The sequence below is a fragment of the Pseudophryne corroboree genome, chromosome 7 (genome assembly GCF_028390025.1).
Source record: "Pseudophryne corroboree isolate aPseCor3 chromosome 7, aPseCor3.hap2, whole genome shotgun sequence".
Lineage (NCBI taxonomy): Eukaryota > Metazoa > Chordata > Amphibia > Anura > Myobatrachidae > Pseudophryne > Pseudophryne corroboree.
This window is the reverse complement of record NC_086450.1, coordinates 347,611,382-347,636,752: the sequence shown is the minus strand read 5'-3', so window position 1 is coordinate 347,636,752 and position 25,371 is coordinate 347,611,382. Positions and strand designations below refer to the sequence as shown.

Here is a 25,371-nt window from a genome sequence, read left to right as displayed (position 1 = left end):
TGATAATCAAGATACCCCTCCTGCAACAGGGAACGGGGTATTATTCCACACTGTTGTGGTACCGAAGCCGGACGGCTCGGTGAGACCGATTCTAAATCTAAAATCTTTGAACACTTACATACAGAGGTTCAAATTCAAGATTGAGTCACTCAGAGCAGTGATTGCGAACCTGGAAGAAGGGGACTACATGATTTCTCGGGACATCAAGGATGCTTACCTTCATGTCAAAATTTACCCTTCTCACCAAGGGTACCTCAGGTTTATGGTACAGAACTGTCACTATCAGTTCAGACGCTGCCGTATGGATGGTCCACGGCACCCCGGGTCTTTACCAAGGTAATAGCCGAAATGATGATATTCCTTCGAAGGAAGTGAATTTTAGTTATCCCTTACTTGGACAATTCCCTGATAAGGGTAAGATCCAGGGAACAGTTGGAGGTCGGTGTAGCACTATCTCTGGTAGTGTTGCGGCAGCACGTTTGGATTCTCAATATTCCAAAATCGCACCTGGTTCCGACGACGTGTCTTCTGTTCCTAGGGATGATCCTGGACACAGTCCAGAAAAAGGTGTTTCTCCCGGAGGAGAAAGCCAGGGAGTTATCCGAGCTAGTCAGGAACCTCCTAAAACCGAGCCAAGTCTCAGTGCATCAATGCACAAGGGTTCTGGGTAAAATGGTGGCTTCCTACGAAGCAATCCCATTCGGCAGATTCCACGCAAGAACTTTCCAGTGGGACCTGCTGGACAAATGGTCCGGGTCGCATCTTCAGATGCATCAGCGGATAACCCTGTCACCAAGGACAAGGGTGTCCCTCCTGTGGTGGTTGCAGAGTGCTCATCTTCTAGAGGGCCGCAGATTAGGCATTCAGGACTGGGTCCTGGTGACCACGGATGCCAGCCTGCGAGGCTGGGGAGCAGTCACACAGGGAAGGAATATCCAGGGCTTATGGTCAAGCCTGGAGACATCACTTCACATAAATATCCTGAAGCTAAGGGACATTTACAATGCTCTAAGCTTAGCAAGACCTCTGCTTCAAGGTCAGCCGGTGTTGATCCAGTAGGACAACATCACGGCAGTCACCTACGTAAACAGACAGGGTGGCACAAGAAGCAGGAGGGCAATGACAGAAGCTGCAAGGATTTTTCGCTGGGCGGAAAATCATGTGATAGCACTGTCAGCAGTATTCATTCCGGGAGTGGACAACTGGGAAGCAGACTTCCTCAGCATGACCTCCACCCGGGAGAGTGGGGACTTCACCCAGAAGTCTTCCACATGATTAAAAACTCGACAGGTATTGCGCCAGGTCCAGGGACCCTCAGGCAATAAGCTGTAGACGCTCTGGTAACACCGTGGGTGTACCAGTCAGGGTATGTGTTCCCTCCTCTGCCTCTCATACCCAAGGTACTGAGATTGATAAGATGGAGAGGAGTAAGCACTATATTCGTGGTTCCGGATTGGCCAAGAAGGACTTGGTAACCGGAACTTCAAGAGATGCTCACGGAGGATCCGTGGCCTCTACCTCTAAGAAGGGACCTGCTCCAGCAAGGACCCTGTCTGTTCCAAGACTTACCGCGGCTGCGTTTGACGGCATGGCGGTTGAACGCCGGATCCTGAAAAAAAAAAAAAGCCATTCCGGATGAAGTCATCCCTATCCTGATCAAAGCCAGGAAGGATGTAACCGCAAAAACATTATCACCGCAATTGGCGAAAATATGTTGCGTGGTGCGAGGCCAGTAAGGCCCGACGGAGGAAATTCAACTGGGTCGATTCCTACATTTCCTGCAAACAGGAGTGTCTATGGGCCTGAAATTGGGGTCCATTAAGGTTCAAATTTCGGCCCTGTCAATTTTCTTCCAAAAAGAACTAGCTTCAGTCCCTGAAGTTCAGACGTTTGTAAAAGGGGTACTGCATATACAGCCTCCTTTTGTGCCTCCAGTGGTACTTTGGGATGTCAATGTAGTTTTGGGTTCCAAAAGTCACATTGGTTTGAACCACTTAAATCTGTGGAGTTAAAATATCTCACATGAAAAGTGGTCATGCTGTTGGCCCTGGCCTGGGCCAGGCGCGTGTCAGAATTGGCGGCTTTATCCTGAAAAAGCCCTTATCTGATTTTCCATTCGGACAGGGAGGAATTGAGGACTCGTCCTCCGTTTCTCCCCAAGGTGGTTTCAGCGTTTCACCTGAACCAACCTATTTGTGGTGCCTGCGGCTACTAGGGACTTGGAGGCCTCCAAGTTGCTAGACGTTGTCAGTGCCCTGAAAATATATGTTTCCAGGACGGCTGGAGTCAGGAAATATGACTCGCTGTTTATCCTGTATGCACCCAACAAGCTGGGTGCTCCTGCTTCTAAGCAGACTATTGCTCGTTGGATTTGTAGTACAATTCAGCTTGCACATTCTGTGGCAGGCCTGCCACAGCCAAAAATCTGTAAATGCCCACTCCACAAGGAAGGTGGGCTCATCTTGGGCGGCTGCCCGAGGGGTCTCGGCTTTTCAACTTTGCCGAGCAGCTACTTGGTCAGGAGCAAATACGTTTGTAAAATTCTACAAAATTGATATCCTGGCTGAGGAGGACCTGGAGTTCTCTCATTTGGTGCTGCAGAGTCATCCGCACTCTCCCGCCCGTTTGGGAGCTTTGGTATAATCCCCATGGTCCTTACGGAGTCCCCAGCATCCACTTAGGACGTTAGAGAAAATAAGAATTTACTTACCGATAATTCTATTTCTCATAGTCCGTAGTGGATGCTGGGCGCCCATCCCAAGTGCGGATTGTCTGCAATACTTGTACATAGTTATTGTTACAAAAATCGGGTCATTATTGTTGTGAGCCATCTTTCAGAGGCTCCTCTGTTATCATGCTGTTAACTGGGTTCAGATCACAGGTTATACGGTGTGATTCGTGTGGCTGGTATGAGTCTTACCCGGGATTCAAAATCCTTCCTTATTGTGTACGCTCGTCCGGGCACAGTATCCTAACTGAGGCTTGGAGGAGGGTCATAGGGGGAGGAGCCAGTGCACACCAGATAGTCCTAAAGCTTTCTTTAGATGTGCCCAGTCTCCTGCGGAGCCGCTATTCCCCATGGTCCTTACGGAGTCCCCAGCATCCACTACGGACTATGAGAAATAGAATTATCGGTAAGTAAATTCTTATTTTTTCACGCTTTTTCACCTTTGTTTATGTTTGAACATTTTCACACATTGTGTTAACACAATTTTTCCTTTTTCGGTCTGCACATCAGATTACACTAAATATATTCATTTATGCACTAGGCTAATAAATAATACACGGATCACGTCAATAAATATGTTAGAGGAAATGGTACGTCTGATAAATTTCATCACATAATAATATTGCAAGTTACACATGTACACAGAAATTTCACATTAAAGGATACGGATGGCACAATAATAAGAACACAAGATATACACCCATGACACTTTTTATGTATGGGGGTATAATTATGTTTCTTAGGGAATATGATTGATAACCAAATAACAATATATAGTGTCTAAAAATTAAAATATAATTATGGAATACATAAAAACACCATTTAACTCAGTTTAATTAAATTAAATTAAATTATTATAACATCTTCAAATAAATAAATTCATAGAAGGGTTAAAATTCGTTTATTCAGAAGGTGAAAATCTTTAAGCTAAAAACATTAGATGTAAACCATCAACAATATACTCTTCCTGTTAGCCCATTCCTCAATAGACAGTTCTTTGTATAGAAATAATCCATGATAGGACATGGGATATGTCAATCAAATTGTGTGACCAATGAAAGAAACTGACTGGGTATATAGCTCTTCAGACCCGACAATCGGGTTTCCTATGATTAAGCTCATGCGAAACGGTCGTTAGGAGACAGTTCACACGCCTGTGTGTCTGTCAATTAGCATTTTAAATGTTCAGTTACTGCACTTAAATGTATCCAGTATTTAGACAAATGTACCACATGTATTCATTTCTGTGACATAGCCCTGCAGCGTATCTTGCAGCCGTAGCCGTAGCGGGACACACACCCGGCGGCTTCGCACTGACGGGAATTACTAGCAGTGCGTGTGGCCAGATACTATATATGTGGGTTTATAGTTACAAGCCACGACCAGCAGATATTAGCTGGGGCACGTGGGAAAAGGACAACACACAATCCCTGCTTATATCATTCATATAATATAACGCACCGATAAAATACATCAGTCACACCTTGTTAGTTGGCGAGATTTAAGACCAAGGTGCTACTGTGTATACACATTTTAAAAACATATGTGCCACACTATTTCAACTGATATAAATTTTCAGATAAAGTGTGGATGTGGGAATAGAAGCCATGATCAGGGGGCATTAGTTACCCAATAGCACAGCTTTGGTTATCATGTAGGGCTCATTTCAAATCGACAGGATTCCTGAATAACTGACAGGGAACATATTTTGTCCTTCAAACCCATGTGGCATGAACTAAGATCATGTATACAGGCATGCAAAAATAGCATGCAGGTGGAGAGAAATCAGTTTGGAAAGTGCCACATGTTTATGATCATTATTAGTTCTTATCAAATTGGTATGATATCATATTTTTAACATAACCTATAGGTCAGGTGATCCCAAACAATAAATGACAATATAGTAGATGAAAATTTATATTAATAATTCCTCATTCATTTACTTGATAGGGGGCTAGAAAATATAACCCTGTGAGATAGATACCTAGAACAACGTAGGACAAATCATATATACCAGACAGGACCTGATAGTGTCTGATTATTAAATTTGGAAATAGTGATGCGCACACTTCCAAGAATGAGAGAGATTGTCAATTGAGAGTGATAACCCAGTCCTTAACAGCTCTCACAGAGGTACATTTAAAAGGATACCATTGTTTCCATTTGGACATTCAATAAAAGATTATTGCAACAAATATGGATACATTCTAAACACTTGAAAGAGTGAAGAATAAATAGATAGCAGTGACCGAATTTTTAGTTTCATTTTCACATCACTTTAAGACTTTCAAAGGGATGTGAACTGACTCCTCCCTCTATGCCCCTCCTCCAGACTCCAGTTTAGAATCTGTGCCCAGGCAGACTGGATGCACTCTGAGGAGCTCTACTGAGTTTCTCTGAAAAGACTTTATGTTAGGTTTTGTTATGTTCAGGGAGAACTGCTGGCAACAGTCTCCCTGCTTCGTGGGACTTAGGGGAGAGAAGTCAGACCTACTTCTGTGAGTTTCAAGGCTCTGCTTCTTTGGCTACAGGACACCATTAGCTCCTGAGGGTCTGATCGCTAGGTATGCCTAGATGCTCGTTCCCAGAGCCCGCCGTCACCCCCCTTGCAGAGCCAGAAGTCAGAAGACAGGTGAGTAGAAGAAGATCAGAAGACTTCAGTGACGGCTTTGAGGTACCGCACAGCGATCGCACGCTGCGTGCCATGCTCCCACTACACAGCGGCACTACAGGGTGCAGGGCGTGGGGGGTGCCCTGGGCAGCATATCTAGCCTCAATAACTACCTGGCAAGAGCGGACTAAATGCCAGGGCACTGTCCGGACCCCCGCAGTATATATATATTTTTTTTAAAAGCTCCTAAACTTGCCAAAATCACAGTTGGTTCCGGCGAGACGGCTGTCGTTTTTGGGATTGATTCTGGACACAGAATTACAGAGAGTTTTTCTTCCAGTGGTAAAGGCTCTGGAAATTCAGAACCTGGTCAAACAAATTCTGAAACCAGCAAAAGTATCGATCCATCAATGCACTCCGTTGCTGGGGAAGATGGTGGCGGCCTACGAGGCCATTCAGTTTGGCAGATTCCATGCCAGAGTTTCAGTGGGACCTGTTGGATAAGTTGTCCGGGTCCCATCTGCACATGCACCGAAGGATAATCCTGTCTTCAAGGACCAGAATCTCACTCCTGTGGTGGCTACACAGCTCTCACCTCCTAGAGGGATGCAGGTTCGGGATCCAGGACTGGATCTTAGTGACCACGGATGCGAGTCTCCGGGGCTGGGGAGCAGTCACTCAGGGGGAAAGCTTCCAGGGAAAATGGTCAAGTCAGGAAATTTATCTACACATAAACGTTCTGGAACTAAGGGCCATTTACAACGGCCTTCTGCAAGCGGAACATCTTCTTCGCAGTCGGCCCGTCCTGATTCAGTCGGACAACATAACAGCAGTAGCGTACATAAACCGCCAGGGCAGAACAAGAAGCAGAGCGGCAATGGGAGAGGCCACAAAGGTGCTCCGTTGGGTGGAAAGGCATACAAGCACTCTGTCAGCGATCTTCATTCCAGGAGTGGACAACTGGGAAGCAGACTTCCTCAGCAGACACGATCACCAACCAGGAGAGTGGGGACTTCATCAAGAGGTCTTTGCAGAAGTGACAAGTCTTTGGGGAATTCCTCAAATAGACATGATGGCGTCTCACCTCAACAAGAAACTTCAGAGATATTGTTCCAGGTCGAGAGACCCTCAAGCAATAGCAGTGGATGCCCTAGTGACACCGTGGCTGTTTCAGTCGGTGTACGTGTTTCCTCCGCTTCCACTGCGTACTGTATCTGCAGTTATTAGTTGTGGTTACACACATGATGTGTTACGTTTATAGTCAGCCTGTTGCTGATGTTGTTCATGCCGTTGACTGGCGTTGTGTTGAATGCCATGTTGTACAGCGTGCTTGAGGTGTGAGCTGGTATGTATCTCACCTTAGTTTAACAATAAATCCTTTTCCTCGAAATGTCTGTCTACCTGGGCACAGTTCCTATAACTGGAGTCTGGAGGAGGGGCATAGAGGGAGGAGCCAGTTCACACCCCTTTGAAAGTCTTAAAGTGCCCATGTCTCCTTCGGATCCCGTCTATATTCCATGGTTCTTGAAGTGACCCCAGCATCCTCTACGGACTAAGAGAAAAGGATTTACCGGTAGGTATTAAAATCCTATTTTTTATTTTGTTTACTTACATGTTGTGTTTTGTAGGGCTATTGAACATAACCATAACAGAGTCCGCTGGCTGATGGAAGGCAGCAGGAAGGTAATTGCCGTTATGAAAGTGATAACATGACAGGATGGGTCTGTTACTGCCGTATTGTTTGTGACATGACAATGTGGTTAGAAATTAGGGTATTTTGTGTCTACCAGTTTGTGTCAGGTAGTAATAATTTCATATGTATGAAAATGAAATACATGCCATAAGCAGCTGTCATATAATGACCTATATAGTCTAGAATATACAAACTGGTAATGAGAATGCAATAGCCTCTAAGTTTTTCATAGTCTCGTGTCTCAGAGAGCCATCTTCCCATTTACTGTAATACCATCACAGGCCAAAGCCTCACATGCACATACCAGTACCTTGCATATACTGGTATTATGTGCACAATCCAATGCCAACCAAATGACACCCTCTGTAGGCATGCCAACCACATTTCATCCTTCAGTAGGCATTCCTATTCTCTAGGTATTAGCCTTATACCCACTACACTGCACCATGTACATTCCACCATGTACATTCCAATCAAACATTCCTGTGCTCATTATGTCATCCTTATGCCCACTACAGTCCAGTGCTCCACCATATATAGTCCAATATATACATGGCCACCACTGTACAAAGATCACCAAATATTCTTGTGCCCAATCTGTAAGCTTCATGCCATCCACAGTCCAGTGCCTACCATATATATCTCTATCTAATGCCCACATGTTCCAGTATTTTCTACCTAAAGTCATGTGCCCAGTATGTGATATATGTCCACTTGCTCCAGCCATATTCCCTTCTCCATTAGTGATCAATGTGCACACAAAATCCACTGATTTCCAGATAAAATGAAATCCGCCTGATTTTACTGTACGCTTCTCCCTGACGGTACAAGGATAACACCTGCTAGTATTGGGAGTTAAGAAAATGAATCTTAAGGCCCATACACACTTGACGATAAAATGAACGACGTCGTTCATTTCAGCCCTCATCAACGACGTCGCTCATTATATCGTCAAGTGTGTATGCATCCGACGACCACCGATGCGCGGCCCCGCGGGACGTTAACGACCCTCGCTTATCTGTGGAGCATGTATGCTCAATTTCCACTATGGTCGTTACCGACCAGAGACGTCGTTGAATGTGTATGGTGTGAAAGACCAACGACCAACGACCAAGCCACTGTTCACCAGCCCTGTTCCCAGCTCATTATTTTAATAAACTGTTCAGCTTGGATGCTTCAACGATGAATGGTCTATGGTCTTTGGTCTTTCGTCTTTGGTCGTTGGTAGTGTGTATGCTCATGTCGTTTGCTCAGCTGTTTAAGGGAAGTTTAAGAGAAGTCGTTAACGACGGTCGTTAACGATGTGTGCATCGTCAAGTGTGTATGGGCCTTTACAGTCTCATCCCATGAAATTGCAGTGCTCACGTCTAATGAACTTTCAGTGCTTCCAGCCAATGAAACTGCAGTACTTCCGTCCCATGATCTGTCAGAGCCCCACCCAGTGAAATGCAGTGCTCCCATCCAATGAAGTTAAAGTGTCTCCATCCAATGAAATTGGAGTTCTCCCATCCAATTAAATGAACCATTGTGTTTATGTGTAGTGATGCAGTTTTGATTTATTTTTATGACAAGACAACAGTTCTTCCCAGTAATGACACCTCTCTTTAGTGTGATGGAAGAGTTAGGCCACAGCAGTCAGTGAGACCGCATGTGAGGAACTGCCTACTAGATGAGAGCTCCTAATTATTTCCAGTGGTAATTTTTATTAGTGACGAGTAGACAGCTCCTAGTAATGTCCTCCGGAAATAGTGGTATAATGGTGGTAATAAAAGGTCATCAGCAGCTGTCACTAACCACTACAACTCTAAGACCAACCCCTAGAAACAAGCAGCTAGTAGAAAATAAGGGGAGGGTAGAACTTTGTAGCATCCCGGAGGGTAGAGCCCTGGCATTTGCCCTGCCTGCCATTCCCAAATGCCCTGTATTTTCTTGCACAGTTCTGAATTATGAGCAACAACTAGGCAGAATATGGCCCTGACTCAGAGAAGATCGTATTTACTTTTATGTTTCCTTATTGAATTATTGTTTGATGAATTGTCCATAAATAAGCACAGTCTTCATTTTATATCGTAGATGTTTGGCCTTGTAAAAGGAAAAAATGTAGGACTGCTGATCGATTCATCGCATCTGAACTGTGGTCCACGGAGAATGGATTTCTTAAGAGGCCTCTTGGTAATTAATTGACATATTTGTCCATGCAAACTAATCACTGGGCTGATGTAAGTGTAGCAAATTGATTTTATAATTAGCTGACTGTTTTGTTTATAGATTACTGCAATATGCTTAATAAGAGAGATACAAAAATAATAGATTTTGTTTAACAACTTTAATTTTGTGTAGGAGTATACAATTGCCAACAATAACAGACATTGCATGAGTACACTGCAGTAATTCAGGAAACCGTATAGTAAAAACAAACAACAAAACAGGGCATACATAGTTTCTGCCGCGGGGTACACTGGGCTCCACAAGGATAGACATAGGGGTGTAGAGTAGGATCTTGATCCGAGGCACCAACAGACTCAAAGCTTTGACTGTTCCCAGAATGCACAGCGCCGCCTCCTATATCACCCCGCCTCCCAGCACAGGAGCTCAGTTTTGTAAGTTGGTGCTGCAGTAAGCAGGCACTTAACAGAGGGGCTGCTCCAAGCAGCCCTGAGAAAAGCTTTTTATGAGGTAAAAAGTGAAGACTCCATGGGCAGCAGCGGTAGTAAATGTCTTGTGACATTCACTGCTGCAGCTCCAGCTCTCCCCAGCGGCGCTGTACACTCCCGAGCCCTGGTTGCCGGGTACCTACAGCAGAGGCTCCGGTTTTCTTCATGTTAGGCACACACGGCTGGGGCTCTCCAGGATCGCGTGGCCGCGCTTTGGGAGGTGGTAAGTGGATCCCGCTCGCGGGACCCGGTCTTTATCGCGATCCGACGCGGTCAGTGGGAGGCGGGCCGCGCGCGCTGGCGGTGGACACTGTGGATACAGGCGATCCCACTAGATCACCAGGGCATGGGCGCAGGTCGGGTTTTCTCTCTAAACCACTTCTTATATCGCCCACAGTACCCGGTGGTTTTGCCAGCAAGGGGGATAAGGCTTAGACCTGAAGCCCCTCCCCCAGCCCCAGGGCGCCATTTCCCACAAATGTTCCCGCTCTGGAGCTGCATCTCTGTCTTTTCCTCACTCCCAGTCAGTGTCTGCGGCGCCATTATTCCTCAGCTCACTGTTTCTGGGACTGCTTGGGCAAATCCTCCTATGTAAAGCCGCCTTGTTGTCAGCGCTGTGCCTTTACATGACACTTAAGTATTCTACCTGCCTTTTTAGTCAGTGATAGTTAAGAAAGAGTGCATTTAGTCAGGGTTTTATAGTATAATTACCCTGTGATATACATCCAGTTCTTACTGTATACTGTTATATCTACTGTTATATAGCTGTGTAAGCTAGTCAAGTGCAGTATTATTTTCAGTAAAATAACCTCTGCATTGTACAAACTGTGACCTTCTGTGTGTGCATTTGATAGCTGAGTGTTCTCCATCTCGTGTCTTTCACTCAACTTGCTATCCCTATATTCTATAACCTGAGGGGGCTTGGTGCGTCAGGTGTTATCTAATATAGGATTTTCACAAAGATATACTGTATTACGTATTTTTCTCTGTGATTTGGTCACCATATCTCTCCTTTATCTCTGCTAATGCTGACTACACTACGCAGGGGTTTGGGATATTGTGCTGCTATTAATTGTACTGTGTTACCTCATACTGCAAGTTATATCAAGTCTGCTTCTGAGGGTAACGGTTCTGGGGCGGAACACACTGCTGGTGTTGCTGAAGCCACAGGCACATATGAGGAGATTATAGCAGCTGTGGGCTCTGGTTCTGGGGGCTCCTTGCCCCCCAGTGGGACTGTGGCAACGGGGGCACATACTGACCCACTGTGGGCCGCTTTTTCCACGCTTCTACATACGCTAGTTAATAAACTAACACCTCCTATGGGACCCCCAATGCCGGTACAACCGTATGTGGTCCCTGCAGCTAACCCGCCGTGGGCGAATGATTTTTCTGCTCAATTGAAGAAGTTGAACCAGTCATTGACTACTAAAAAGTCTGACCAACGCTCGCCTAAGTCCAAGAGGTCCTCTAAGCGAGCGCTCGTCTCCTCACAATCCACTGCTGTCACTGACACCTCGTCGGATGAGGACGGCACTTACACTGACCCCACAGGTTCTGACTCGGATACGGCTGATGGGGAGGGTAGTTCACATGTGGATGTTCCTGACCTTGTGGAGGCTATTAAGTTAATTCTGCAGATTACGAATGATCCCGAGCCATCCGTGCCTCCTAAGAAACCAGATAGGTTCAAGCATCAGAAGGTGGTTAAACAGGTTTTACCTCACTCTGATCACCTAGTGGATATACGTCAGGAACCCTGGGAAAATCCGGGTACGAAGTTTGTGCCTCAAAAGAAGATGCTGGCTCGCTATCCCCTCGCGCCAGAGCTGTCTAAGAATTGGGAAACACCTCCTCCAGTGGAATCACATGTGGCTAGGATGGTGGTTTCCTCAGCTCTACCTATCACTACCTTCACGTCTCTGAAAGAGCCTACGGATAAATGTGTGGAGGGTTGTCTAAAAGCGATTTACACCCTCATGTGTGCTGCACAAAGGCCTACTATTGCAGCTTCATGGGCTGCTGAGGCTATTGAAGCATGGGCCTTGGAGTTAGAAGCTGAAATCTCCTCTGACCATGCTAGACCATGCTTGTCATGCCGGTATCCTGGCAGCCAAGGCCTCTACTACTTCAGTCCTGGCTCGCCGGATATTGTGGTTGATATCCTGGTCTGTGGATCTGGACTCTAGAAAAACCCTGGAGGTACTCCCTTTCAAGGGAGATATTCTGTTTGGGGAGGACCTAAAAAAGATAGTGGCTGACTTGGCTACTGCCAAAACTGCCTGTCTACCTAATACCGCTCCTTCTGTGTCGAAGGCTAAAGGTACGTCCTTTTGCCCCTTTCGTCCTTCAGGTAAAGCAAAAGGTCAGGCGTATCTTAAGCAGGCCCGCACTTCCAAACCTGGTAAGCCGAAGCCCAAAAGAGCCTGGGCTGCCCGTCAGCCAGCAGCCAAGACCGATAAGCCTGCCGCATGACGGGGCGGGCCTCCCCCTGGGGGATCCCAGGGTGGGGGGCCGGCTTCTAGGGTATACCCAGGAATGGTTGAAGACCACTTCAGATGCCTGGGTACGGGAAGTCGTCACTCGAGGTTACGCCATTGCCTTCAAAAACGACCCCCTCATTGATTTTGCCAGACAGACGTCCCTTTGGACTGGATAAAGGCAAAAACTCTACACTCGGTGGTACAGACCCTCCTGGATACAGGAGTCGTAGTACAGGTGCCTCTTGCTCAGAGGGGCCGGGGGTACTATTCTCCGCTGTTTCTAGTCCCGAAACCGAATGGGTCCTCCCGGTCCATTCTCAACCTCAAGGCATTGAACAGGTTTGTGAAGATTTCCAAGTTCCGTATGGAAACCCTTTGCTCTATAGTTCTGGCCTTGGAACCTGGGGACTACATGGTCTCCCTGCACATACAGGATGCTTACCTGCATATTCCTATAGCAGTGTCACATCAACAATACCTGAGGTTTGCTATTGGCAACATCCATTAACAGTTTCGGCGTTACCTTTTGGTTTAACAACGGCTCCGCGAGTCTTTACCAAAGTTATGGCGGTGATGACGGTGTTACTTCGCCGTCAAGGGGTCAGGATACTGCCGTATATGGCCGACTTGTTAATCCTGGTAAATTCCCCAGATCTTCTCCTGTGTCATCTGGATATGACGGTCCGGTTTCTATAAGCCCAAGGGTGGCTCATCAACTGGAAGAAATCCTCCCTGGTCCCTGCTCAGAGCACAGTGCACCTGGGAGCGTTGTTGGACACTCACAACCAGAGGTTGTTCTTGTATCAGGAGAAAGTCCTGAAGCTTCAGGACAGGATTCGTTGCTTCCTCACTCGTTCGGCAATGGAGGTGCTGGGCCTCATGGTGTCAGCATTCGACATGGTGGAGTATGCTCAATTCCATTCTCGCCCCCTCCAGAAGTTGATTCTAGCCAAGTGGGACGGCCTGCCTCACCGGATCAGGTCTCAAATGATCTCATTGACTCCGGAGGTCCGTCTGTCGCTGCTCTGGTGGCTCCAGGACCAACAATAGTGCAGGGGCCGTCCCTTCTGGATATCCGACTGGGTCCTGTTGACGACAGATGCCAGTTTAAGATGTTGGGGCGCGGTGATGGAGCAGCACTCCTTACAGGGTCGGTGGACCAAGGAGGAATCTCTCCTCTCGATCAACATTCTGGAGTTGCGGGCGGTCTTCAATGCGTTGAACCTGGCCCAACATTTAATTCAGAACCATCCTGTTCAAGTACAGTCGGACAACGCCACTACAGTGGCTTACGTAAATCATCAAGGTGGCACTCGAGGCCATTTGGCAATGAAGGAAGTCTCACGGATTCTACAGTGGGCAGAACGCCATCTACCGGCAATATCGGCAATATTCCGGGAGCCCTGAATTGGGAAGCGGACTTTCTCAGTCGTCAGAACCTGCATGCCGGCGAGTGGGGCCTCCATCCAGATGTGTTTCAACTCCTCGTGGAAAGGTGGGGTCTTCCAGATGTGGATCTGATGGCGTCTCGACACAATCACAAGGCACCGGTCTTCGGAGCAAGGACAAGGGATCCTCAAGCAGCATTCATGGATGCGCTGGTGGTGCCGTGGAGGTTTCGGCTGCCGTACGTGTTCTCTCCGGTGTCACTCCTGCCCAGGGTAGTTCAGAAGTTCAAGCAAGAAAAAGGAAATCTGCTTCTCATAGCTCCGGCGTGGCCCAGACGGCACTGGTTCTCAGACCTGCAAGGCCTGTCGTCAGAGCGTCCACTTCTACTTTCACAACGCCCAGACCTCCTCGTTCAGGGCCCTTGTGTCTACCAGGACCTAGCCCGGCTATCTTTGACGGCGTGGCTCTTGAAGCTTCCGTCTTGAGGGCTAAGCGTTTTTCTGAAGAGGTCATTAAAACTATGTTGCGGGCCCGGAAACCGGCTTCTGCTCGGATTTACCATAGGGTCTGGCATTCATACTTTGTTTGGTGCACATCTAACAATTATGACGCTTCCAAGTTTAGTACAGCCAAACTTTTGGCTTTTCTGCAGCAGGGCCTAGATTTATTGCAACCTTACCTGATGTGCATACCTTTACTCAGGGTGTGTTGCGTATCCAACCTCCCTATGTCCCGCCTGTGGCTCCTTGGGACTTGTCGGTGGTTTTGGAGGCGTTGCAGGAGCCTGCATTAGAACCTCTTGGATCAGCTAACCTTAAGTGGCTTTCCCTTAAGGTGGTGTTCTTGCTGGCTATTGCCTCTGCTAGAAGAGTGTCGGATCTGGGTGCCTTGTCTTGTAGTTCCCCATATCTGATTTTTCACCGTGACCGGGCGGTTCTTAGGACTCGTCCCGGATATTTACCTAAGGTGGTTTCTTCGTTCCACCTTAATCAGGAGATTGTGGTTCCAGCCTTTGTCTCTCCAGATTTGTCTCCCAAAGAGCGGTCTTTGGATGTGGTACGGGCTCTCCGTATCTATGTGAAGAGAACTGCTTCTATTCGAAAATCTGATTCTCTCTTTGTTTTGTTTGGATTTCACAAACGTGGCTGGCCTGCTCACAAGCAGACCCTGGCCAGATGGATTAGAATGGTTATTGCACATGCTTATGTGAAGGCTGGTCTGTCAGCTCCTGCTCACATTACGGCCCATTTCTACTCGGTCTGTTGGACCTTTTTGGGCGGCCCACCGTGGTGCGACCCTTAATCAATTGTGCAAGGCGGCTACGTGGTCCTCCGGGAACACGTTCATAAGGTCCTATGCCTTCGATACTGCCGCTTCCAAGGATGCTTCCTTTGGACGCCGGATTCTTGTGCCCGCTACAGTGCGTCCCCTCCCATAAGGAACTGCTTTAGGACATCCCCTATGTCTATTCTTGTGGAGCCCAGTGTACCCAGCGGCAGAAAACGAGTTTTATGGTAAGAACTTACCTTTGTTAAAACTCTTTCTGCGAGGTACACTGGGCTCCACAAGGCGCCTACCCTGACGCACTTAGCTTCTTTGGGTTGATATGGCATTAGCCGCTGACACTTCTCTTGTCGTGAGAGTGTGGTATATGTGGCTACTAACCGTTGTCGTCTCTTTTCCTGCTACTGCATTGGGCTGGTTAACTAAAACTGAGCTCCTGTGCTGGGAGGCGGGGTGATATAGGAGGCGGCGCTGTGCTTTCTGGGAACAGTCAAAGCTTTGAGTCTGTTGGTGCCTCGGATCAAGATCCTACTCTACACCCCTATGTCTATCCTTGTGGAACCCAGTGTACCTCGCAGAAAGAGTTTTAACAAAGGTAAGTTCTTACCATAAAACTCGTTTTCTTGTATGCTGAGGTCAAAAATAATATACATTAATATACATGATAGCATTACAAAGCAAAACTACAATAGAAGCCTATTTTTATATTGCACCAGCAAGCTATTAGAATATAGTATCCTTCCACTTTGTGAAATAAGTTGTAGGTGTACAATATCCACCTTAATTGCTATTTGAAATAATTAATATGGTGACAGATAGTTACAGTTTATCAGCCAGTCAGTTTTATAGTTTCTGACCAGGTAGGTCAAACATTGGACCATATCTGGCTGTGTAAACATTTGTCCTTAGTTCCAAACTCTGCAATCATCTAACTGGTGTGCACGGAAAATCATGTACTGATCTGGAAGAGACGTGGTGCTGTCACCTCACGTAGTGACGTTACTATGGCTGGTCACCACACTGCTGGATCCAAAGTCAAATGGAACAGATTTTGGGACCATACACACGCATGAAATATTTAGCCAGTTGAGATTAAAATAATTCACTTGGCCACTATGATTTACAGGTGTGGCCAGCTGTCTTTGTCTTCCTGGACTTACAATCAGGTCATTCAGCTCTCATCTAGTTATGTATGTGGTAATTGTGTCCACAGTACCGATGTTTGTTATACAGTTGTGCTAAATGCAGTGGTGAATTTATCATTAGGCACTGGAGGCACGTGCCTAGCGGCGACACTTGGATGCTTGTGTTGGCACTATTAGCCCGAAGTGTACCAGTAACGGCAAAATACTTCTACTGTGCTATATCATACTGTATGTCATCTTGAATGGAGAGTAATACCACTTTTACACTCGCAGGAAAGTTCATTCCCGGGAATGTGTCCCGGTATATTTGCCGGGACACATTCCCGGGAATGACCCTTTCACATTAGCGGGCTGACCCGGCATATTGCCGGGTCAGTGACGTCACCGCCGAGTCTCCCAGAGGCGGTGCTTGGAGATAATCTTCTCCAAGCACCGCCTCCTCCTATGAAGAGAACGGGTGCCGGGTCGCCTTGACCCGGTATACCCGTTTACACTGGCAGCTTCCCGGGACGGTCCCGGGTTCAACCCTGCTTTTGACCTGGGATGAAATCCCGGGATGCTCGTCCCGGGAAATTGTCCCTGTACCCATTTACACTGAGAAGAATCCCGGGATGATGCGCGTTCACGTGCAATATCCCGGGATTTTTCTGCGAGTGTAAAAGGGGTATAAATGGGTAGGACATGCACGTACTGCCCTGTAAGCTGTCCTACATAGTAAATGTATACATAATTAAAAATAAAAAGATGTCATAGTGTTTTTTTATTATTTTATTAAATTGCCTATCATCAGATGAGGGCTTATACCAATCAATGAAAATAATAAAATTAGGCAAGGGGGTGGCAGACATTACTGTTGTGCCTAGAAGTACCCTCACCCCTAAATCCGCCCCTGGCTAAATGTACAGATTTCACTGTGGGTGGGTCCCATTATTTTAGTACAAAATGACATGTAGTTATCAAGATTCCACATTGCCATTGTATTACAAATTATACCATGGATTATATTAACCCTGAGAATATTTATAAGTGCTTATTTTAATAGTTTTTACCAGAAATAGGCCTGCTTTCTCTCCTCTCTTTCTTGTTGCACTGCTTACCTGATGCCAGCACATTTATATGCAGCGGAAAGGGAGGAGACAGATCTAGCAGGCTCTCTTGTATTATAAAAGAGAACATTCTGGTACAGTTCCTTAATCGTTTGTGTGTGTGGGGGGGGGGGGGGGGGGGCGAGGGGGGGATTAAATATATGTCTATGAAGTTTCTTTCTATATTTGTAGCAAATATTCATTTGATATTTTTAACCTATAAAGATATTAAATTATATGTTATAATATATTGTAGTGCTTACGTTGACAGAGTGTCCTTTAGTATAAGTATACATTCTGCAGTGTTTAACATCCCAGGAAAACTCCAGTCCAGACAGATAGAGTAAAATAAATCTTGTGAATAAAATCTACAACTGACATGGTGCACCCAAGAGGGTCACGTTTTTTGGATTTCATTCTCTCTGTCATCATTCTGCGCCAATATTTAATGTTGTGGTTATAAATGATTATTTTTATTCTGCTTGGCTGATCTTGGGCTTTTCCTGGGGTTTGACTTATTGTAATTGTTGGCTTGCTGCAGCTGTGAAGATAGATGTACCCAGAGAATATTGTGTCTGCATCCAGCTCTCCATGTGTAAGCCCATCTGCTTTCCTCCAATTCATTTGCATAAGTAGACGTAGCTACATTTAATTTCTCTATAGGAAAAAATTTCCACTCAGAAACTTCTTGTATTGTTGGTGAGTGAGGTTGTGTTTCTCATGAATAATTATTATTGTCATTGATTTGTTTCTCAGCGCCGGACAGTAAGGAAAACACAGCATACATAAAACGGAATTACAAAGTGGGAAAAAAACAGTGCACATGTGAAATCAAAGGGATGGTCTTGCTTGTTAGAGCCTACAGTCTAGCGGAAAAAGGCTTAGAACTGAGACAAGATGTAAAGGTGATGGTTGGGACAAGAACAGGGGTGTACCAGTGTAGTAGCATAGGTTGGAGTTGGGTTGGCAGTAGTAAAGAGGTGAGTTTTCAGATATGTAGACTCGGGCAGAGTCTGATCTACTCTTAGCAGTAATTTCATACATGAGTAGCGGCATGGGAGAAGTGTTATAAGCTGGAGTGAGAGGTGCCTATAAGAGTTGAGGTGAGGCACAAGTCAAGAGGGGTGGCGGAAAGTGGTGTTGAAGATGTATAGCAGAGAGAGAGGAAGATCTGGTCCCCCCTGTATCTATATTGGGGCTGTTCCTGTGTTTCAACGGTCCGGTTCCAGGGCTGTGGTGGGCTGCGATTTCCAGGTTCATCTGGCTGGTTCATTCGGGGATCTGCGGTATTGTATCCCTGCTCTCAGTTCTGAGTCCCAGGACCTGATTCCAAGTTCAATATTATGCACCTCTGAGTTTCTTTTTTTTTTTTTTTTTGTTTAAATTCTTTATTTGTACGTGGTTAAACCAGATAGTCAAACAGTACATGAACATATGGGACAGGTGGTCATAAGACCCAACGTCCAGCAGAAACCACAATTTTTAAAATAAACAGCGAGAATAATCACAAGATGAACAATAGTACTCAAGTATGGAATTCGGGGGGGGAGGGAGAGGGGGACAGGGGGGGGGGAGACCACAGTATAATCCAATCACAGTACATATCCTGGCAGTAGTGAGATCAGGAGAAAGAGGGAGAAGGAGGTCAAGGGAGAAACGAGAGAAGATAACGATAAGAAAGAGAAGAGGAGAGAGGAAGAGAAAAGAGAAGAAGAGGAGGGAGGCGATGGAGGAGAAACAGTAGGCAATGCCCATGGGTCTATGGAAGGAACTAGGAGCAAGAGGGGGGGACGGCAATCTACGTTCAGCAGCGAGCCAGGGGGCCCAAACCTGCTCAAAAATGTGACCCCGGTCGTGGAGATAATATGTAATCTTCTCCATTGACGCAATATGCCAAATTTTGGTTTTAAGAGACGGGAGAGAGGGAAGGGAGGGGTTCTTCCAGTTAAGAGCTATCAGCGATTTCGCCGCCGTTAGAATATGTGTAGCCAGTTTTTGGGAGAATTTATTAAGCATCGGGGGAGGGTAACACAGCAAAAAGATCCAGGGATCCTTCAGCATGGGGGATTCCAGAAGTGAGTTAAGGAGGGAGTGGACTAGATTCCAGAAGGAAACGATGGACGGGCAGGTCCACCATATGTGTAGCATAGTGCCTCTAGATCCGCAGTTCCTCCAGCAACTAGGGGAGGAAGACGGAAAGTTTGTTAAGTCTGTCAGGGGTGTAGTACCAACGGTAGTAAATTTTGTAGGCCGTCTCCTTAAAAGCAGTAGCAATAGAACATTTAGCAATCCCCAGTCTCATGTCCTCCCAATCTTCGCTCTCTGGAGGAGGTCCAAGATCACATTCCCATGCGAGTTCGTGGGTCCGGGAGGAGGGAAGGGAAGAATCTAGTAAAAGGGAGTAAAGTTGGGAGATTAAGCCTTTGGAGAGGTGAGAGTTAACGCATAAGCTTTCAAAGGGGGTGAGGGCTCGAAGCACAGCGGAGGAGGGCAGAGAGCCTAGAAAGTGGCAAATTTGTAGGAATTGGAAGAGATTAAGTGAGTACGAAGGGGTCTTCTGTTGGAGGTCAGGTAGGGACAGCCATTGACCGCGATCGGCAAAATTAGTCGGAAATTTGAAGCCCAGCGTTATCCATGTACGGAATCTCGTAATCGAGAATCCAGGAGGAAACATAGTGTTCTGCCAGATAGGGGGCGAGGGGGTAGTGGTAAGACCCATCTTCAGGGAGAGGGAGTCCCAAATTTTAAGGTTAAATTTAATAGTGGGGAGGAGTTTGGAGGTTGGGGGTCGGGAGGTAGAGGGCAGACCCCATAGGGGGGTCAGGTCCGAGAGGTTAACGAGGGCAGCCTCGATATCCAACCAGGATACAGACCCCGGAGGAGCATAAGAGGTGACAATATGGGATAGGTGGGAGGCTAGATAGTAGAGTTTGATATCAGGAAGACCTCTGCCGCCAGCGGAGGTTGGCCGTTTCAGGGTGTCGGCGGCGATGCGGGGGGGTCTTTGGTTCCAGATAAAACGCACGAGGGCTCGTTGGATGCTGCGAAGAAAGGAGGCCGGGACTGCCAGAGGGAGGGTCTGGAAAAGGTAAAGCCAATTGGGGACTATGGTCATTTTAACCGCTATGATCCTGCCCAGCCACGAAATTAAGAGACTGTTCCAGGATGTCAGGTCAGCGAGTGTTTTGATGAGGAGGGGCGGAAAGTTTTCCCGGAAGAGAGAGTCGTAGCGGGAGGTCAAATAAATCCCCAAATATTTAATCTTTGTGGGCTGCCATTTAAAATTGAAGTTGGCGCGAAGGGATTCAGCCTCTCGGTGAGGGACATGGAGCAGCATAGCCTTGGATTTGGAATAATTGATCTTGTAGCCTGATACAAGGCTGTAAGAATGCAGGACTGAAAATAAATTTGGGAGTGAGATAAGGGGCTGGGTCAGAGAAAGTAGAATGTCGTCAGCAAAGAGGGAGATTTTAGGATCGATACGGCCTACTTGTATACCGTGTATATTTGGGTGGGCTCTAATTTGAGAAGCGAGGGGCTCAATAATAAGGGCAAATATTAGCGGTGAGAGAGGGCATCCCTGACGTGTACCATTGGAAATGCGGACCGGAGCAGACGGGACGCCATTGATTAAGACTGTGGCGGAGGGGGTTGAGTATAGTGCCAGGACACCAGTGAGAAAGTCACCAGACAAGCCATAGGCCTCCAGGGCGGCTCTCAGAAAACTCCAGGAGATCCGGTCGAAAGCTTTTTCAGCATCTAAGGAGAGCATGATAGCGGGGGATCCCCTGGAGTTCGAGATGTGTATAAGATCAATAGCACGTCTGGTGTTATCCCTCGCTTGGCGGCCCGGGATAAACCCCACCTGGTCGTAATGGACAAGGGAAGGGAGATACGGGTTAAGGCGGTTGGCTAGGATTTTAGCGAAGATTTTCAAGTCCAGGTTCAGGAGAGATATAGGTCGGTAGCTAGCGCAGTTAAGGGTGTCTTTGCCTTCCTTAGGGATCACCACAATTCTAGCCTCCAACATCTCAGGGGGAAAGGAGTCGCCATGGACAATCCTATTAAACAGGGACTGAAGGTGGGGGGAGAGAAGATCGGAAATTTTTTTGTAGTAAAGAGCCGTGAACCCATCCGGGCCCGGGGATTTACCAATTTTTTGCATGAGTATAGTCTGGGCAATTTCTCTGACGTCCTAAGTGGATGCTGGGACTCCGTAAGGACCATGGGGAATAGCGGCTCCGCAGGAGACTGGGCACAACTAAAGAAAGCTTTAGGGCTACCTGGTGTGCACTGGCTCCTCCCTCTATGACCCTCCTCCAGACCTCAGTTAGAATTTTGTGCCCGGCTGAGCTGGATGCACACTAGGGGCTCTCCTGAGCTCCTAGAAAAAGAAAGTTTATTTTAGGTTTTTTATTTTCAGTGAGATCTGCTGGCAACAGACTCACTGCTACGAGGGACTAAGGGGAGAGAAGCGAACCTACCTGCTTGCAGCTAGCTTGGGCTTCTAAGGCTACTGGACACCATTAGCTCCAGAGGGATCGAACACAGGGCCCGACCTCGATCGTTCGTTCCCGGAGCCGCGCCGCCGTCCCCCTTACAGAGTCAGAAGCAAGAAGAGTCCTGGAAATCGGCGGCAGAAGACTTCGGTCTTCAAACAAGGTAGCGCACAGCACTGCAGCTGTGCGCCATTGCTTCCCATGCACACCTCACACTCCGGTCACTGATGGGTGCAGGGCGCTGGGGGGGGGCGCCCTGGGCTGCAATATTAAGTACCTTGGCTGGCAAAAAAACACATAATATAGTCATAGAGACTATATATGTGTAAAATACCCCTGCCAGATATACATAGAAAAAAGCGGGAGAAGTCAGCCGAAAAAGGGGTGGGGCTATCTCCCTCAGCACACTGGCGCCATTTTCCCTCACAGCTCCGCTGGAAGGATCGCTCCCAGGCTCTCCCCTGCAGTTTCCAGACTACATAGGGTAAAAAAGAGAGGGGGGGCACTAAATTTAGGCGCAATATTGTTTATACAAGCAGCTATTTGGAAAAATCACTCAGTTATAGTGTTAATCCCTGTGTAATATAGCGCTGTTGGTGTGTGCTGGCATACTCTCTCTCTGTCTCCCCAAAGGGCTTTGTGGGGTCCTGTCCTCAGTCAGAGCATTCCCTGTGTGTGTGCGGTGTGTCGGTACGGCTGTGTCGACATGTTTGATGAGGAGGCTTATGTGGAGGCGGAGCAAGTGCCGATAAATGTGATGTCACCCCCTGCGGGGCCGACACCTGAGTGGATGGACTTGTGGAAGGAATTACGTGAAAGTGTCAACTCCTTACATAAAAGGTTTGACAACATATCAGATGTGGGACAGCCGGCTTCTCAGCTTGTGCCTGCCCAGCTGTCTCAAAAGCCATCAGGGGCTCTAAAACGCCCGCTACCTCAGAAGGCAGACACAGATGTCGACACGGATACTGAATCCAGTGTCGACGACGATGAGACAAATGTACATTCCAATAGGGCCACACGTTACATGATTGAGGCAATGAAAAATGTGTTGCACATTTCTGATATTACCCCAGGAACCACAAAAAAGGGTATTATGTTTGGGGAGAAAAAACTACCAGTGGTTTTTCCCCCATCTGAGGAATTAAATGAGGTGTGTGAAGAAGCGTGGGCTTCCCCCGATAAGAAACTGGTAATTTCTAAAAGGTTAGTAATGGCGTACCCTTTCCCGCCAGAGGATAGGTCACGTTGGGAAACATCCCCTAGGGTGGATAAAGCTCTCACACGTCTGTCAAAAAAGGTGGCACTACCGTCTCCGGACACGGCCGCCCTAAAGGAGCCTGCTGATAGGAAGCAGGAGGCTATCCTGAAGTCTGTATATACACACTCAGGTATTATACTGAGACCAGCTATTGCTTCAGCATGGATGTGCAGTGCTGCAGCTGCGTGGTCAGATTCCCTGTCGGAAAATATTGATACCCTAGACAGGGACACTATATTGCTATCCATAGAGCATATAAAAGACGCAGTCTTATACATGAGAGATGCACAGAGGGATATTTGCCGGCTGGCATCTAAAATAAGTGCAATGTCCATTTCTGCCAGGAGAGGATTATGGACTCGGCAGTGGACGGGTGATGCAGATTCTAAAAGGCACATGGAAGTTTTGCCTTATAAGGGTGAGGAGTTGTTCGGGGATGGTCTCTCGGACCTCGTTTCTACAGCAACAGCTGGGAAGTCAGCATTTTTACCCCATGTTCCCTCACAGCCAAAGAAAGCACCGTATTATCAGGTACAGTCCTTTCGGCTCCATAAAGGCAAGCGGGTTAAAGGCGCGTCTTTTCTGCCCAGAGGCAGAGGTAGAGGGAAAAAGCTGCAGCATACCAGAGGCGTCACTCACCTCTGTGACACCCGCTGCGGCAGCGAGGATAAAGAGGGTGGTGCTTCACGGGAATGGGCGGGGATTAAATTTAGGGGTGGGGCTTCGTGGGCGGGGCCTGTTTTTAGACCATTGCAGGCACAAAAAGGGGCAGGGCTTTGCGGGAGGGGAGGGGCTTTGCGTCCCGACACCCGTTTTTTTTTTCCACTGGGGGTGGGGGGGGGGTGAGGGCTGACTCCCAGGGGTGCTGTCCCTGCAGTGCTGGCTCCTACACAGTGACAAGAGCCGAGTGCTGTACATAATATAACAGTGCAGCACTCGGCTTCTGTCACTGTGCAGGAGCCGGCATTTTGGTGTCACCCCTCGGCGGGTGACACCCGGGAGCGGGCCGCACCCCCCGCCCCCTCTTGTGACGCCACTGCAGCATACAGCCAGTTCCCAGGAGCAAAAGTCCTCCCCCGCTTCCTCCAAGTCCACCGCATGACGCTGGGGCTCCACAGGCGGAGCCAGGTACGGTGGGGGCCCGTCTCAAAAACTTCAGCAATCAGTGGGCTCGCTCACGGGTGGATCCCTGGATCCTTCAAGTAGTATCTCAGGGGTACAAGCTGGAATTCAAGACGTCTCCCCCCCCGCCGTTTCCTCAAATCTGCCTTGCCAACAACTCCCTCAGGCAGGGAGGCAGTGCTAGAGGCAATTCACAAGCTGTATTCCCAGCAGGTGATAGTCAAGGTGCCCCTCCTTCAACAAGGACGGGGTTACTATTCCGCAATGTTTGTGGTACCAAAACCGGACGGTTCGGTGAGACCCATTTTAAATTTGAAATCCTTGAACACATATATAAAAAAATTCAAGTTCAAGATGGAATCGCTCAGGGCGGTTATTTCAAGCCTGGACGAGGGTGATTACATGGTATCACTGGACATCAAGGATGCTTACCTGCATGTCCCCATTTACCATCATCACCAGGAGTACCTCAGATTTGTGGTACAGGATTGTCATTACCAATTCCAGACGTTGCCGTTTGGTCTGTCCACGGCACCGAGGGTATTTACCAAGGTAATGGCCGAAATGATGATACTCCTTCGAAAAAAGGGAGTTTTAATTATCCCGTACTTGGACGATCTCCTGATAAAGGCGAGGTCCAGGGAGCAGTTGTTGGTCGGGGTAGCACTATCTCGGGAGGTGCTACAACAGCACGGTTGGATTCTAAATATTTCAAAGTCACAGCTGGTCCCTACGACACGTCTACTGTTCCTGGGGATGGTTCTGGACACAGAACAGAAAAAAGTGTTTCTCCCGGAGGAGAAAGCCAAGGAGCTGTCATCTCTAGTCAGAGGCCTCCTGAAACCAAAACAGGTGTCGGTGCATCACTGCACGCGAGTCCTGGGAAAAATGGTAGCTTCCTACGAAGCAATTCCATTCGGCAGGTTCCATGCAAGGACTTTTCAGTGGGACCTGTTGGACAAGTGGTCCGGATCGCATCTTCAGATGCATCGGCTGATAACCCTGTCTCCAAGGACCAGGGTGTCTCTGCTGTGGTGGCTGCAAAGTGCTCATCTTCAAGAGGGCCGCAGATTCGGCATACAGGACTGGGTCCTGGTGACCACGGATGCCAGCCTTCGAGGCTGGGGGGCAGTCACACAGGGAAGAAACTTCCAAGGACTATGGTCAAGTCAGGAGACTTCCCTACACATAAATGTTCTGGAACTGAGGGCCATTTACAATGCCCTAAGTCAGGCAAAACCCCTGCTTCAAAACCAGCCGGTACTGATCCAGTCAGACAACATCACGGCAGTCGCCCATGTAAACCGACAGGGCGGCACAAGAAGCAGGACGGCGATGGCAGAAGCCACAAGGATTCTCCGATGGGCGGAAAATCACGTGTTAGCACTGTCAGCAGTGTTCATTTCGGGAGTGGACA

General features: G+C 47.6%; 1 protein-coding gene across 3 annotated transcripts in view; it reads left to right on the top strand.

Annotated features, from left to right (window-relative positions):
• Positions 1–25,371, top strand: part of VWA3A (von Willebrand factor A domain containing 3A) — a 772,281-nt gene that overhangs the window by 101,036 nt on the left and 645,874 nt on the right. For all 3 annotated transcript variants that reach the window (XM_063934415.1, XM_063934414.1, XM_063934416.1), the window contains exons 6-7: positions 6,968–7,022; positions 9,106–9,204. In XM_063934415.1, the coding sequence (XP_063790485.1) occupies positions 6,968–7,022; positions 9,106–9,204 (154 nt within the window). The remainder of the gene's footprint in view (positions 1–6,967; positions 7,023–9,105; positions 9,205–25,371) is intronic.